We start from the raw sequence: 13764 nt of genomic DNA, 5'->3' as shown, positions 1-13764 counted from the left end.
TCAGTAAACTTCTTTGATGAACAAAATTTTAAGTGGCTTCTCATCCTTGACCTCTCAAAATGTTTCGCGACAGTGAGTACACTGCTACGGAATGACGGAATGGTGGCAGATCTTGAGTAATGTACAGTATACCTACGAATCAACTTCATTGGCTACTACCGGTGGCTGTTTAGCACTATTAGAAATTCGTGATTGAACACCTACTTGAGGGAGAACAGTGGCTGACCTTGTAAGTCTGAAACAGATGCTTTGTGTTCCCCTTTTAATAGGTGTGTCTTGGTAGTACAGCCAGCTTTAATTCGCAGTGCTGACACAGCATTTCTTTCTTTTTTTTCAGAGCGACAGAAGGATGCCCTGTGCCATTCTCGCTGCTCTTAACTTGGGTACGGCGTTTGCCGTATCGTTTCTTCCGGAATCTGCTTTACAGAGGTTGCCAGAGACATTACAGGATGCAGCCGTCTTTGGTAAAGGCCAGAAGTACTGGAGCTGGAAGCCCAAACCACCTCGGGATTATGTCTTGGAGAAAACTAACGTCGAGAGTTCAATTTAACAATTTTACGACACCTATATGCTTTTGCTGAAAAATGAATACGGTTAAGAGAGGGTGTTCTATGACGTAAACGAAGTCTATGCCAATACAATGGTAATGTTATTCGTGGCGAATGTGACTTTTCAAACTCACCTTCGGAAACAGAAAGATTTACTAACTTAGTTATTCTAACATTTAGTGATTCGTAGAGGATGGTACGAAATACAGGTTCGACAGATGCTCGACAATGACGCGTAATATTAGTTGGGCCAGGAAAAATAAATTGCAGTGTTTGCTAGCACTTAATATCAATCAAGTACAATGTTCTTGTTTCAGTCGAGAACTATAAAACGTTTTACATATTTTATCACAGTTGACAGTCTGACCTGGGTTGTAGAAAGTAATTTTTAGTGACAATACATGGCCGCTAGCCAATCCTAACATGCAGAATTAAAAGTGTGAGTGTTCATTTGTTCAAAATCGTAGATCTCCGAACGTTCTTCACCGATAGCTTTGAAAATTTCACAGAAAGTTGCATTGAAATACTCCTACATTTTTACGTAACTACTTGAGGACCATATGACATATAAATATGTACAATCTACACATTACAAAAATGTAATTTTAAATCATAATGAAACTTTGCATCCAAATTTCAAAGTAATCGTTGCAGAACTTTGATTCTGATCACACGAACATAAATGTAAATTGTTGTTTGTTGAAAACCGTAAATCTCCGAAAGTTCTCCACCGATTGCTTTGTAATTTCGGCATAACGTTGCATTCAGATACGTGCATCTACCTATTTTTGGTGTATATTACGCTAAAAACTCTCCAATCCACTTGTTGTTTCTAGTGCTGCGACCAGAACAAGTGTCAGCAGATCATCCCTTGTCCCTGTAGGAGCTCCGTAAATTAAACTTTGCATATGACCCTACAAGAAGTAGTTCATAGGAGTTAAATCCGGCGATCGTTGCGGCCACGTCGTACGACTACCTCTGATTGACAATCATTCACCATATCGCCTACTGAGATGTCCGCGAACCACACGTGAAAAATGAGGTGGTTCATCGACAAACTGAAACCACAATTCCTGACGGATATGCAGTGTTATTTCATCCTGCCTTTCCTACTGCATACTAGGGCAAGCAACTATGAGGGACGCGTTAAACGTCTGAAGAGAAACCGTACCGTTTCCGAAAACGGTTTCCTGTTTAAAATGTTATGTACTCACTCCCCTCTATATGTCCTAGCAGTCTGTAACGGGAATTTCCGAACACCCCGTGTATGGACAAAAGAGATGAAAGAAATTTTGTGCTTGTTAATTGTGAAACACGAAAAGAAAAGATTCGAAGCATTACAGATGTGGTGCTACAGACCAATGCTGAAAATTATTAGTACTTATATGGTAAGAAATCCTGAATCCACTGAATAAACAAAGAAAGAAATATGTGAAAGTAGCGACAAGAAAATACGACTGGATGGTAGGTCATGTGTTGAGACATCGCGGATAACGGTCATTAAAATTGCTACACCAAGAAGAAATGCAGATGATAAACATGTATTCATTGGACAAATATATTATTCTAGAACTGACATGTGATTACATTTTCACGAAATATGGGTGCATAGATCCTGAGAAATCAGTACCCAGAACAACCACCTCATGTCGTAATTACGGCCTTGATATGCCTGGGAATTAAGTCAAACAGAGCTTGGATGGCGTGTACAGGTACAGCTGCCCATGCAGCTTCAACACGATACCACAGTTCATCAAGAGTACTGACTGGCGTATTGTGACGAGCCAGTTGCTCGGCCACCATTGACCAGACGTTTTCAATTGGTGAGAGATCTCGAGAATGTGCTGGCTAGGGCAGTAGTCGAACATTTTCTGTATCCAGAAAGGCCCGTAAAGGATCTGCAACATGCGGTCGTGCATTATCCTGCTGAAATGTAGGCTTTCGCAGGGATCGAATGAAGGGTAGAGCCACGGGTCGTTACACATCAGCAACGTAACGTCCACTGTTCAAAGTGCCGTCAATGCGAACAAGAGGTGACCGAGACTTATAACCAATGGCACCCCATATCATCACGCCTGGTGAGACGCCAGTATGGCGATGACGAATACACGCTTCCAATGTGCGTTCACCGCGATGTCGCCAAACACGGATGTGACCATCATGATGCTGTAAAACGAATCTGGATTCATCCGAAAAAATGACGTTTTGCCATTCGTGCGCCCAGGTCGAGTACACCATCGCAGGTGCTCCTATTTGTGATGCAGCGTCAAGGGTAACGGCAGACATTGTCTCCGAGCTGATAGTCCATGGTGCTGCAAACGTCGTCGAACTATTCGTGCAGATGGTTGTTGTCTTGCAAACGTCCCCATCTGTTGACTCAAGGATCGAGACGTGGCTGCACGATCCGTTACAGCCATGCGGATGAGTTGCCTGTCATCTCGACTGCTAGTGATACGAGACCGTTGCGATCCAGCACAGCGTTTCGTATTACCCTCCTGAATCCACCGATTCCATAGTCTGCTTACAGTCATTGGATCTCGACCAACGCGAGCTGCAATGTCGCGATACGATAAACCGCAATCGCGATAGGCTACAATCCCACACTTATCAAAGTGGGAAACGTGATGGTACATATTTCTCCTTCTTACATGAGGCATCACAACAACGTTTCACCCACCAATTCCGATCAACTGCTGTTTGTGTATGAGACAGCGGTGGGAAGCTTTCCACATGACAGCACGTTGCCACCAGCGCCAACCTTGTGTGAATGCTCTGTAAAGCTAATCATTTGCATATCACAGCATCTTCTTCAGTCGGTTAAATTTCGCGTGTCTAGAACTTCATCTTCGTGGTGTCAGTCGGAATGGCACTGAAATATATCTGTTCCTACGGTAATTCGAAAATCATCTGTAACTTATACTGGTGTAAGGATTTTTTGAGTCGTCCGTTTTCTAACTAGTTCGATGTGGCCGGCCACGAACTCCCCTCTTGTGCTACCTTCTACATCTCAGAGTAGTACTTACACCCTACGTCCTCAATTATTGTTGTATATATTCAAATCTCAGTCTTCCCCTATCTTTTTAACCAACTTCAACTCCCTGAAGCACAGTGGAGCTACTTCCCTGATCTCTTAACATAAGTCATTTCATCTTGTACATTTTCGCCAGTGTTATCCTTATAGGAGGTATGTCGTTTATAGCACCCCATCCCAAACTCTTCTCTTCTTTTTCAGTATGCCCATCGTCAAATATTGACTTCCGTATAATTATGTGCTCCAAACATGCTTCACAGAAATTTCTCCCTCAAAATAAAGCCTATATTCAATACTAGTACCGGCCGGAGTGGCCGTGCGGTTCGACGCACTACAGTCTGTAGCCGAGCGACCGCTACGGTCGCAGGTTCGAGTCCTGCCTTGGGCATGGATTTGTGTGATGTTCAAAAAAAATTGTTCAAATGGCTCTGAGCACTATGGGACTCAACTTCTGAGGTCATCAGTCCCCTAGAACTTAGAACTACTTAAACCTAACTAACCTAAGGACATCACACACATCCATGCCCGAGGCAGGATTCGAACCTACGACCGTAGCGGTCACGCGGTTCCAGACTGTAGCGCCTGGAACCGCTAGGCCACTCCGGCCGGTTTGTGTGTGATGTCCTCATGTTAGTTAGGTTTAATCAGTTCTACGTTCTAGGCGACTGATTACCTTAGATGTTAAGTCGCATAGTGCTCAGAGCCACTTGAACCAATACTAGTGCACTTCTTACACCAGGAAGGTGCTGGTCATATACGCTAATCTACTTTTCATGTCTCTCTTGCTTCGTCTGTCGTACGTTATGCTGCTATCCAAATAGCAGTATGCCATGACCTCATTTACTTCTTGGTCATCTGTTCTGACATTCATTTTATAGATAACCACATCTCTGCAACTCCTCATTGCATTCGTCTCTCTTAGCTTTACTCTATATTCATTTCCTGTACTCATTAGACTTCAGTTTATTCACTTCGTCCTGTAATGCTTCTTCACTTTCTCTGTCAACATCAATTGCATCAGCGAAACTTATGCCTGACATCATTTCGCCCTAGAATTGCATCCCACTCATCAAACTTACGCTTATTCCTTACATTGATTCTTCTATGTTTTGACGGAACAATAGTGTCAAAAGGCTGCATCCCAGCTTTACACCCTTTTAACTGGAATATTGCCTTCATTACTTTCTATTCTTATCGTTACTTTTTGGTTTTTACACGCTGTGCGTTATCCTACTTTCCCATAACCCTACACCTATTTTCCTCAGAATTTCGAACGGCCTGAACCACATCACATTGTCAAAAGGTCCTTTTAGGTTCAAGAACAATATAAACGTGACTTGAGCTTCCATACGTCTTGTCTTCCCCATTATCAATCAAAACGTCAGAACAGCGTCTCTGGTGTCATCTTGTCTCATACAGGCAAACTGACAAGTCCCCAAATTCCTCTTCCACTCTTCTGCATGTGATTCTTGTCAGCAACTTAGATGTAAGAGCTTTAAAAGTGGTTGTACGATAGTATTCCCATTTACCTGGCATTTATATCTTCGGGGCTGTTAAACAATGAAATGAAGTGTTTATTTCAAAATAAATCTAGAGGACTTGCAGGAAAATTACTTATCAAAGGAAAGTGACATTGTGAAGTGTGGCTTAAGAAGTCCTTGTCGTCGACCACAAAAGAGAAATGGGGAATACTATGATACTTTCGTGGTCATCGAACAATAAAAGGAGAATGATCACAGTTATTTAGGAAGCAAAAGGAACTTCTAAGCTGACACTCTAATTTCCTGTTTTCTTTATGTGTGCATTCCTCCGACCCCTTCAGATTGAGCCGAGTATGTTTTACACAGTGCCTCTGGAAATGAAGTCGATGACCATTTCTGTATTTCTGTCGGTTCGACCCAATAGGAAACCACATGGCGTCATATAAGGACCTCATTTCCCCGTGGTGACCCTACACGATAAAGCGAGAATTTTGTTACAGCATTCTATAATTACGCTTCCACTTTATCACATTTCACGCTTAAGATAGACGTTGTATGCATCTAAATTACGCACATTGATGTTCCGCTACGCAAGAGGACGACTAATACGCTCGGTGCTCTGAAAAGTTTTGTAAAACTGACGACGAATATGCAGTTCGTTACACCGAACTGTTATATCCAGTTATCTGCACATAAAAGATACCAATCACGTTTTAACGGTACGACCATCGCCATCTCGTACTGTTGCGGAATCATAAAACCGAATCTTTACTACATGGTAATAGGTGGAACATTCGAATGTTCGAATTATAGAGGTGTCCACACCGAGGGCATTTCGGCTTCCCCAGGTAGAAGCTGGATAGAATGTAAGCTCCTTGCAAATCACACAGAAATCTGCTGATAATTACTATCGTGAGGAAGTCGTCAGACGTGTAATTTAGGGAGCTTCGCAAACAAATGTTACAAAGCATTTACTGCTTACAGGACATGAAAATGAACTGATGGATGATTTCGTGACGTCGACGAAGATGTTCTTGGATAAGACCTTCTCATGTGGGTAAGTTTCAACGCCAGATAACTGTGGCGAAATGCCAGAGGACCAACTGAGAATCGACACTGCGTGCATGTTTTCGTGGTTGACGCTGAAAGTAAATAAATGGAAGATGGTTCGCGTATATAGATGCAGTGACATATACTGTTAAATTAATGGCAGTCAATCTCAGAAAAAACCAACGGCCGCAATATAACAAGCACTATTCTTCTGGACCGACATATATTTGCAACAGCAAAATAAAGTCAGTTTTAGGGAAAGTTTAATCGAGTCTGGGACTGAGTGGCAGAATGTTGAAGACAATGTAACTCATTCACGAGAGGTGTGGCTTGCATAAAAGCTTTTCGGGAAGTTCTTCAGTATTGCAGGTGATTGCCGGACGCTTTGGCACGTGAGGTTAAAAGAGGAAACAGATAATACAAAGAAGAGTAGTGTTTTTCTTCATGGGTCAATAAGTTAGCGCAAGATCGTTATGAAGACGCTTATCAAAATGCGTTTATCGTCATGGATGGGGCTGTTGTTAAAATGCAGAGAACATTCGTTTCAAAAGTAAGGGAACATATAACTTCGTTGAGGCCTAGGTACTTGATCTTAATGACACAAAAGTGTTTAGTGACAGAGATTAATATTTACAGAAGCAAACTCCATTAACTAGTTGAAACAACGGAGAACGAATGCATTTACAATATCCACCTCCATAGGTTCTAACTGCTTTGCGGAAGATCCGGTTTCGATTCTCGGTGCACTCAGGGATTTTATATTAGTGACAGGACTGGAACGGAGTGTACATGTCCCTGTTATGCTAATAGAAGGGAAACAGTAGAGACTGGCACAACGGCCGGTCTTTACTGAAAGCCGTAGAGAGCCATTATTCGGAGCTTTAGAGTATGGTTCCGAGCTTCAACCTACACACTGTCAAAGAAGCAAACACTAAGCCACGGCGGGCAAAATAATGAAATAATTAGCAAGATACAACCGAGGCTGTACAACAACCATATGAATAATATTTACAATTTCTTCGCGCTTTCAGTATCTGATTTCATATGTTCCAAATGACGCGACAATCCACCAAACAGCCTGAAGTATTTTTACCCTTTCAATCCACTTCTCCAGAAAATCTGTGGAGAATAGTATTTTATAGGTGAAAGTGTTATTGTCTTTTTTCAGTAATCGGCTATCCGGAGACACCAGTGGCATCCTGAAAAAGATTCCAGCAGAGGGACCGAAACACTGAATTCTGAAGAGCTTTGAAAAGGCAATGTGGTTCGATCTAATGACTCAGAACACTTTAACATAAATGAAAAACTTGCGCACTTGTATAGTAGTGTATTATTTATAAACATGTTGTTATTATAATAACACCGAAGCCTCGTGTGGAGCTTTACCGCACATCATTTGCTATTGGAAAATGGAAAGGAGGTGGGGGACGATAGTGGAATGCTGGAAAAGAAGTGTCTTCCTGCATGAAATATGTCGTAAATCGTGGAGTAAGGATCTGTATTTATAAAGAACTATTGTAACAATTACGCTGTGTCAGCCAGATCTACATCTACATCTATACTCCGGAAGCCACGTTATGTTGATTGGCGGAGACTGCTTGGTATATCACTCCAGTTCGCAGTCGCGAATGGGTCACGGGAACAACGACTGATTGTTGGCAAGCCGCTGGGTGAGTTTTAACCTTTATAAGTTTCATTTCTTGGTCTGCTCGTGAGATACATGCAGGATAAAGCAATATATAGTTTGTCGGAACAGATGCTCTCCGAACGTTAACAGTAAACCACACCATGATACAGATCTTCTCTCTTGCGGCGTCTGCCACTGGCGTTGGCTTAGCATTTCAATGAAGCATTGGCTCTTACTAATGAACCTTTAAAGAAACTGTCTACTCTTCTTTGGGTCTTCTCTATTTTTTCCATCAATGTGGTGGGGATCGCAAACTGACGGGCAATATCCAAATGTCCCACTGTGGTATCTACTTTACCTGCGATTTGTTATGTGGTCGTACCACTTTATATTGATTCATACTCACACTCCTACATATTTTATGGATATGACATGTTTACACTGATCTTCCAGAAATCTTTTATTTTTCTACTTATTATGCGCAGTGCATTACATTTATGATCATTCCCATCTGCAATTCAGTCTGCAAGCATTGGTTTTGTAGAGTTACCCGCGAGAAGTCTTATTCCACTTCCGATGTTATCGACTTGCTCATTCACATTCAAAATAATGGTCCTAAAACACTCCATTACGGTTCGCCATTAGTTACTTTCACATGTGAAGCTTTCTCTCTGTTAAACTTACTTTTAATTTTTCGTGTCCAGAAACTACAATTTGTTTGCCCAGTATTGGGCAATAACCGATGCTTCTTCTTTAGCCAGCCATATATTGTCGAGGGTGCATCTGTGGAGGCAGGCAGGGCATTGTAGAAGATGTCCCATGACCTGTCGAGTGCCGCAGTCGCATTTGTCGTCATTTTCGTCAAACAAATATCATTTGATCAGATTAGATTTCACAGGAGCCATCCCAGTTCTGATGCGGTTAAGCATTGTCCAGGTCTTCCAATCACCAGAAACGCCGCTTGGTGGGTTCTCTCTTAGTGGATAGTAGATGGGTGGTTCATCTAAGGCGCAACTTAGGAAACGGCGTCTGGATTTGAGTCTGCTGGGGCCACACTCTAGGTCAAATATTGAGTGACGGGCATTAAAGATTTGTTTTAGCTTCTCGGTACGTTCATGGGATTTCCTACGTGAGTCAGGGTTTGTGAAACCTGCGGCCCTGTAAAGATTTTCTAAGGGGGTTGGTTTCATGCAGCCTGTCACTATCCTGCATGTTTCATTGAAGCTAATATCTACCTTTTTTGCGTGGGCGGATGTGCACCATACCGGGCAGGCATATTCGGCAGTTGAGAAGCACAAAGCTTGGGCTGAAGTTCTGACCACGTTAGGTTTGTCACCCCATTTGCTATTGGACAGCTTTCTTATTAGGGAATATCGTGCTTCTACTTTTTTGCGTGCTTTTTCGCAAAGATGTTAATGTTCTGTCCAGCACGACGCCAAGGTAGGTGGGAGTATCTGTGTGATCTAGTAATGTCCCATCCCAGGTAACATTGAGCCTGCACTTTGCCTGCCTCGAGTTCAGATGGAATGCACTCACTTGAGTTTTGGAGGGATTGGGTTTTAGAGAATTCTTTTTGTAGTAGGTCGACATTGTAGAAAGGACAGTTTCTGGTTTCTCCTCGATGCCTTCAAACCTGTGCCTTGAATTGTTATTGCCAGGTCGTCTGCATATACAAAAGTTTTGGTTTTGTGTGGAGTTGGTTGGTCATTTGTATATATGTTGAATAGGATTGGCGCCAACACGCTCCCTTGGGCGAGCCCATTTTTCTGATTCCGCCATCGACTCTTTTTCCCCTCAAGAATTACGAAGAACTGTCTATTTTGGAGCAGGGATTCGATTATCTTGACTAGGTGTTAGTCTTTCAGCGTCTCGTAGGTTTTATGCAGTAGTGTCCGGTGATCTACTGTATCATAGGCGGAGCTTAGGTCGACTAGTTCCAGACCGGTGATTAGTTCATTCTCAAACCCATCCTCGATATGTTCCGTCAAAGCCAGAATTTGACTGGTACCGGACTTCCCATTTCTAAAACCTGCTTGGTGTGGAATTAGCTTCGAGTCAACGATCTTCTCTATTCTGCTGAGGATCAATCTTTCATAGAGCTTAAACAGGTGGCAGAGAAGGGTTATGGGTCGATAGCTCTTCGGAGACTCTGGGTCCTCCCCGGGTTTAAGGAGAGCCACCACTTTTGACTTCCTCCACAGTTTCGGGATTTGAATGGGTCGATAGCTCTTCGGAGACTCTGGGTCCTCCCCGGGTTTAAGGAGAGCCACCACTTTTGACTTCCTCCACAGTTTCGGGATTTGAAAGGTTTCACGGCACACGTTAAAAAGTCCAAGTATCCAGTCCCTGGCGCCAAGGCCGAAGTTTTTAATATGTTCCACGCAAATATCATCAAACCCAGCGGCTTTCCCATTCTTCATGTTATTTATGCCATTGTTCAACTCTCTCAACGTAAATGGTTTCTGGAAGTTGGTGTTTTCCGTTGGCAGTAGACGTGTGATTTTAGTTTCCTGACGTTTAGAGTTGAACTTGCCGTTTAAAAGGAGTTGGTTGGCCACCTGGTTTGGAGTTACGTTGGCTGGGGCCTTACTTAGCCTTGGGTCACCATCCAGTTTCTTAACCAGGTTCCAGGCTATTTTGCTACTGTGGGACATATCCATTCTTTCTAGGGTTGCTATCCACTTCTTCTCGCGTGCCTCGCTGAGGGCTGACATTAAAGCTGTGCCGCAGGTGATGGTTTCGTCGCTGAATGGGTCTTCCGCGAACAATACTTGATACTTCTCCAGGATGTCCTTTGAGGCATTTGAGAGCCCTGGGATATAGTGTTGTCTGCAGCCCCTAGGAATATAGCGTCTAGATACCTTTCGCAAAGTCTCAACAAAGATAAGATAATTATTTGGTGTTGGGGTCAGATTGGCTAAATCCTCATCCAGCGCTTGGGAATATTATGACGACCTAGCCTTTCTAAAGTTGAATCTCCTACCGAAAGGCATTTTGGTTGTTTGGATTGTTGAGTAGACTTGGATTCCAATAGGTCGATGTTGTGTCTTTGGGATTGCATCATATACTCTTTTGCACCAAGTGCCGTAGATGCTCCGGCTGACGAAGCAACTATCGGGATTGTAACCTCACTTACAAATGTTGCTGTTGAAGGAGCAGGGGAGCTTGGGGTCGTGGAGAAGTGAGAGGTTATTAGCCTCAGCCCATTGTTCTAGCAGCTGACCATTGGCGTCTGTCTCGTCGTAGCCCCAGGTGGTGCTGTGGCTGTTAAAGTCGCCCACAACGAAGTGTGTCCTTTGGTTGTTGAAGCTTTCTGGCGTTGAAGTGTGTAAGTTCTGGCCGGGGGGTTTATATACGGAGCATATTGTAAATGATCCACTCTCTATGGCCAACACTTCAATGTTGTCGGTGGTTGTCTTACTCGTGGAAGAGAGCAGCATCTCGGGTCTGGTAAATATAGCGCTCCCATACCTTCTGTGAGGTGCTTCTACTGCCAAGTGCATTTCCTTGATATCGGGTCTGTTTGCTGTTTCATCTCTATGCGTTTCCTGCAGGCACAGTACGTCCCACTTTTCTGATTGGCATAGTTGCGATATTATATCCTCCTTATTCTTGGTGATTCCCTCGACGTTCAGGCTGACGTTTGTCAGGTTTGTCCCTGAAGAGGACCTGTTTTTGTTTTTGGATTTTGATTGCATTGGTTTCCGGTGGTGGAAGGTTTGGCCGTTGTCCGATTGGGCAACGTTTCCGGGGAGCGCCGGCATTTTACTTTCTTCTATGTAGCATGTAAGTAAAATGCACACGTGGAGGCACCTTCCTTGCTCTCTCTGTTAAAAATTCTGTGTGCCGTGTTCTGATTACTACAAGCTCTTCACGCCTGATATGATACTACTTAAGCACATAGTTTGTTTCTTTAGGCGTCACTGCGCATCTATCTCGAACGGTTTCCATGATTAAAGGAACACAGCATCCACCTAGGCGCGTGTATGTACTGCATGCTTGGATTCGTGGTGGAACAGAACGAGCTGTCTCTCATTATCGTTGTTTTCGGAAAACGGTGTTAATTCCTGCAGGAGAAATTTTCGGTCCTTAGGAATGTCATAATACTCTAGCAAAACCATTTGTGGAATAAATTCAAGAACATCATGTAGAAAGCTGCTCAAGAAACTTTTTATTCTACCTTCTGCTCCTCAGTATATTTATATGTCTTATTTGTTCAAAGTAATATATCTCTGTTTCCAGCCAGCAGTTCAATATTTAATATCAATACTTGGAATAAGAACGATCTACATATAGACCTAAAAATCACTTACCTTGGTCCAAAATGGGGTACAATATTCAGGGACACACATTCTCAGTAAATCACGAACAACCTTTAAAAATTAAAGCGCAGTTTAAAAAGAGTCTGAAAGACCTTTCGATATTAGCTCCTTTTAAGTCTGTAGAAGAATAACCTAACAGGGACTGTTAGACTGCATAAGTAAAGAGGTCTGTTAGATGTCAGTTTACAGCACTTGGTCACAACAGCCACGTTTAGGTATTTTGCGTATGATAATTTTTTTTTAAGTGCATGTCTGTTTTCATTCTGGCAGTGTATTCCTTCTCTAAATATTGACAGTTCCAATTTACTGTAATGGACTCACCTATTTTGTCAATTTCCTAACAAATTATCAGGGTAATGAATATTACATTCAATTGTTTTATGTTTTGACGTTATTCTTTCTGGCTTGTTCCACACCCACGAAATTCATCTCATTTTTGTGCCAGTGAAACGAAAACTGAAACTAATCTAATCTAGAATGAGATTTTCACTCAGCAGCGGAGTGTGCGCTGATATGAAACTTCCTAGCAGATTAAAACTGTGTGCCCGACCGAGACTCGAACTCGGGACCTTTGCCTTTCGCGGGCAAGTGCTCTACCAACTGAGCTACCGAAGTACGACTCACGCCCGGTACTCACAGCTTTACTTCTGCCAGTACCTCGTCTCCTTCCTTGCACTTGCCCGCGAAAGGCAAAGGTCCCGAGTTCGAGTCTCAGTCGGGCACACAGTTTTAATCTGCCAGGAAGTTTCATATCAGCGCACACTCCGCTGCAGAGTGAAAATCTCATTCTGGAAACATCCCCCAGGCTGTGGCTAAGCAATGTCTCCGCAATATCCTTTCTTTCAGGAGTGCTAGTTCTGCAAGGTTCGCAGGAGAGCTTCTGTAAAGTTTGGAAGGTAGGAGACGAGGTACTGGCAGAAGTAAAGCTGTGAGTACCGGGCGTGAGTCGTGCTTCGGTAGCTCAGTTGGTAGAGCACTTGCCCGCGAAAGGCAAAGGTCCCTTGTACGAGTCTCGGTCGGGCACACAGTTTTAATCTGCTAGGAAGTTTCATATCAGCGCACACTCCGCTGCAGAGTGAAAGTCTCATTCTGGAAACATCCCCCAGGCTGTGGCTAAACCATGTCTCCGCAATATCTTTTCTTTCAGGAATGCTAGTTCTGCAAGGTTCGCAGGAGAGCTTCTGTAAAGTTTGGAAGGTAGGAGACGAGGTACTGGCAGAAGTAAAGCTGTGAGTAGCGGGCGTGAGTCGTGCTTCGGTAGCTCAGTTTGTAGAGCACTTGCCCGCGAAAGGCAAAGGTCCCGAGTTCGAGTCTCGGTCGGGCACACAGTTTTAATCTGCCAGGAAGTTTTAATCTAATCTAAACAGGTTCTAAGATTCTAAACAAACTGGCGTCGGAGATATTGGCCTATAATTTTGTGTCCCTGATCGACGGCCCATTTTGAAAGAGGGAATGACCTGCGTTTTTTTATAATTACTAGGAATGATTCTCTCCCCCGAGAGAACTGCGTCACACGGAGCTGTTTAATATACTCTGTGTTGAATCGTTTTGGTGTCCCGTAAGGTCACATTGCCTCTCGTCTGTTGACCGGTGTTTACTTTTCTGTCTCATCGTCTATCTTTTCGATAACAGTCATTTTGACGTTCGAGCGGCGGTTTAAATGGAGAAGCATAGTGCGACGTTCTTCAGTGAGGAAAAAAATGGT

General features: G+C 43.2%; 1 protein-coding gene across 1 annotated transcript in view; it reads left to right on the top strand.

Annotated features, from left to right (window-relative positions):
• Positions 1 to 550, top strand: part of LOC126252180 (solute carrier family 22 member 7-like) — an 85515-nt gene extending 84965 nt beyond the window's left edge. Inside the window, exon 10 of the mRNA XM_049953050.1 lies at positions 338 to 550. Within this exon, the coding sequence (XP_049809007.1) occupies positions 338 to 550 (213 nt within the window). The remainder of the gene's footprint in view (positions 1 to 337) is intronic.
• The last annotated feature ends 13214 nt before the right edge of the window (positions 551 to 13764 follow it).

This window comes from Schistocerca nitens, chromosome 4 (assembly GCF_023898315.1).
Source record: "Schistocerca nitens isolate TAMUIC-IGC-003100 chromosome 4, iqSchNite1.1, whole genome shotgun sequence".
Lineage (NCBI taxonomy): Eukaryota > Metazoa > Arthropoda > Insecta > Orthoptera > Acrididae > Schistocerca > Schistocerca nitens.
Note: the sequence above shows the minus strand (reverse complement) of the source record. Positions and strands in the feature narration are given on the sequence as shown.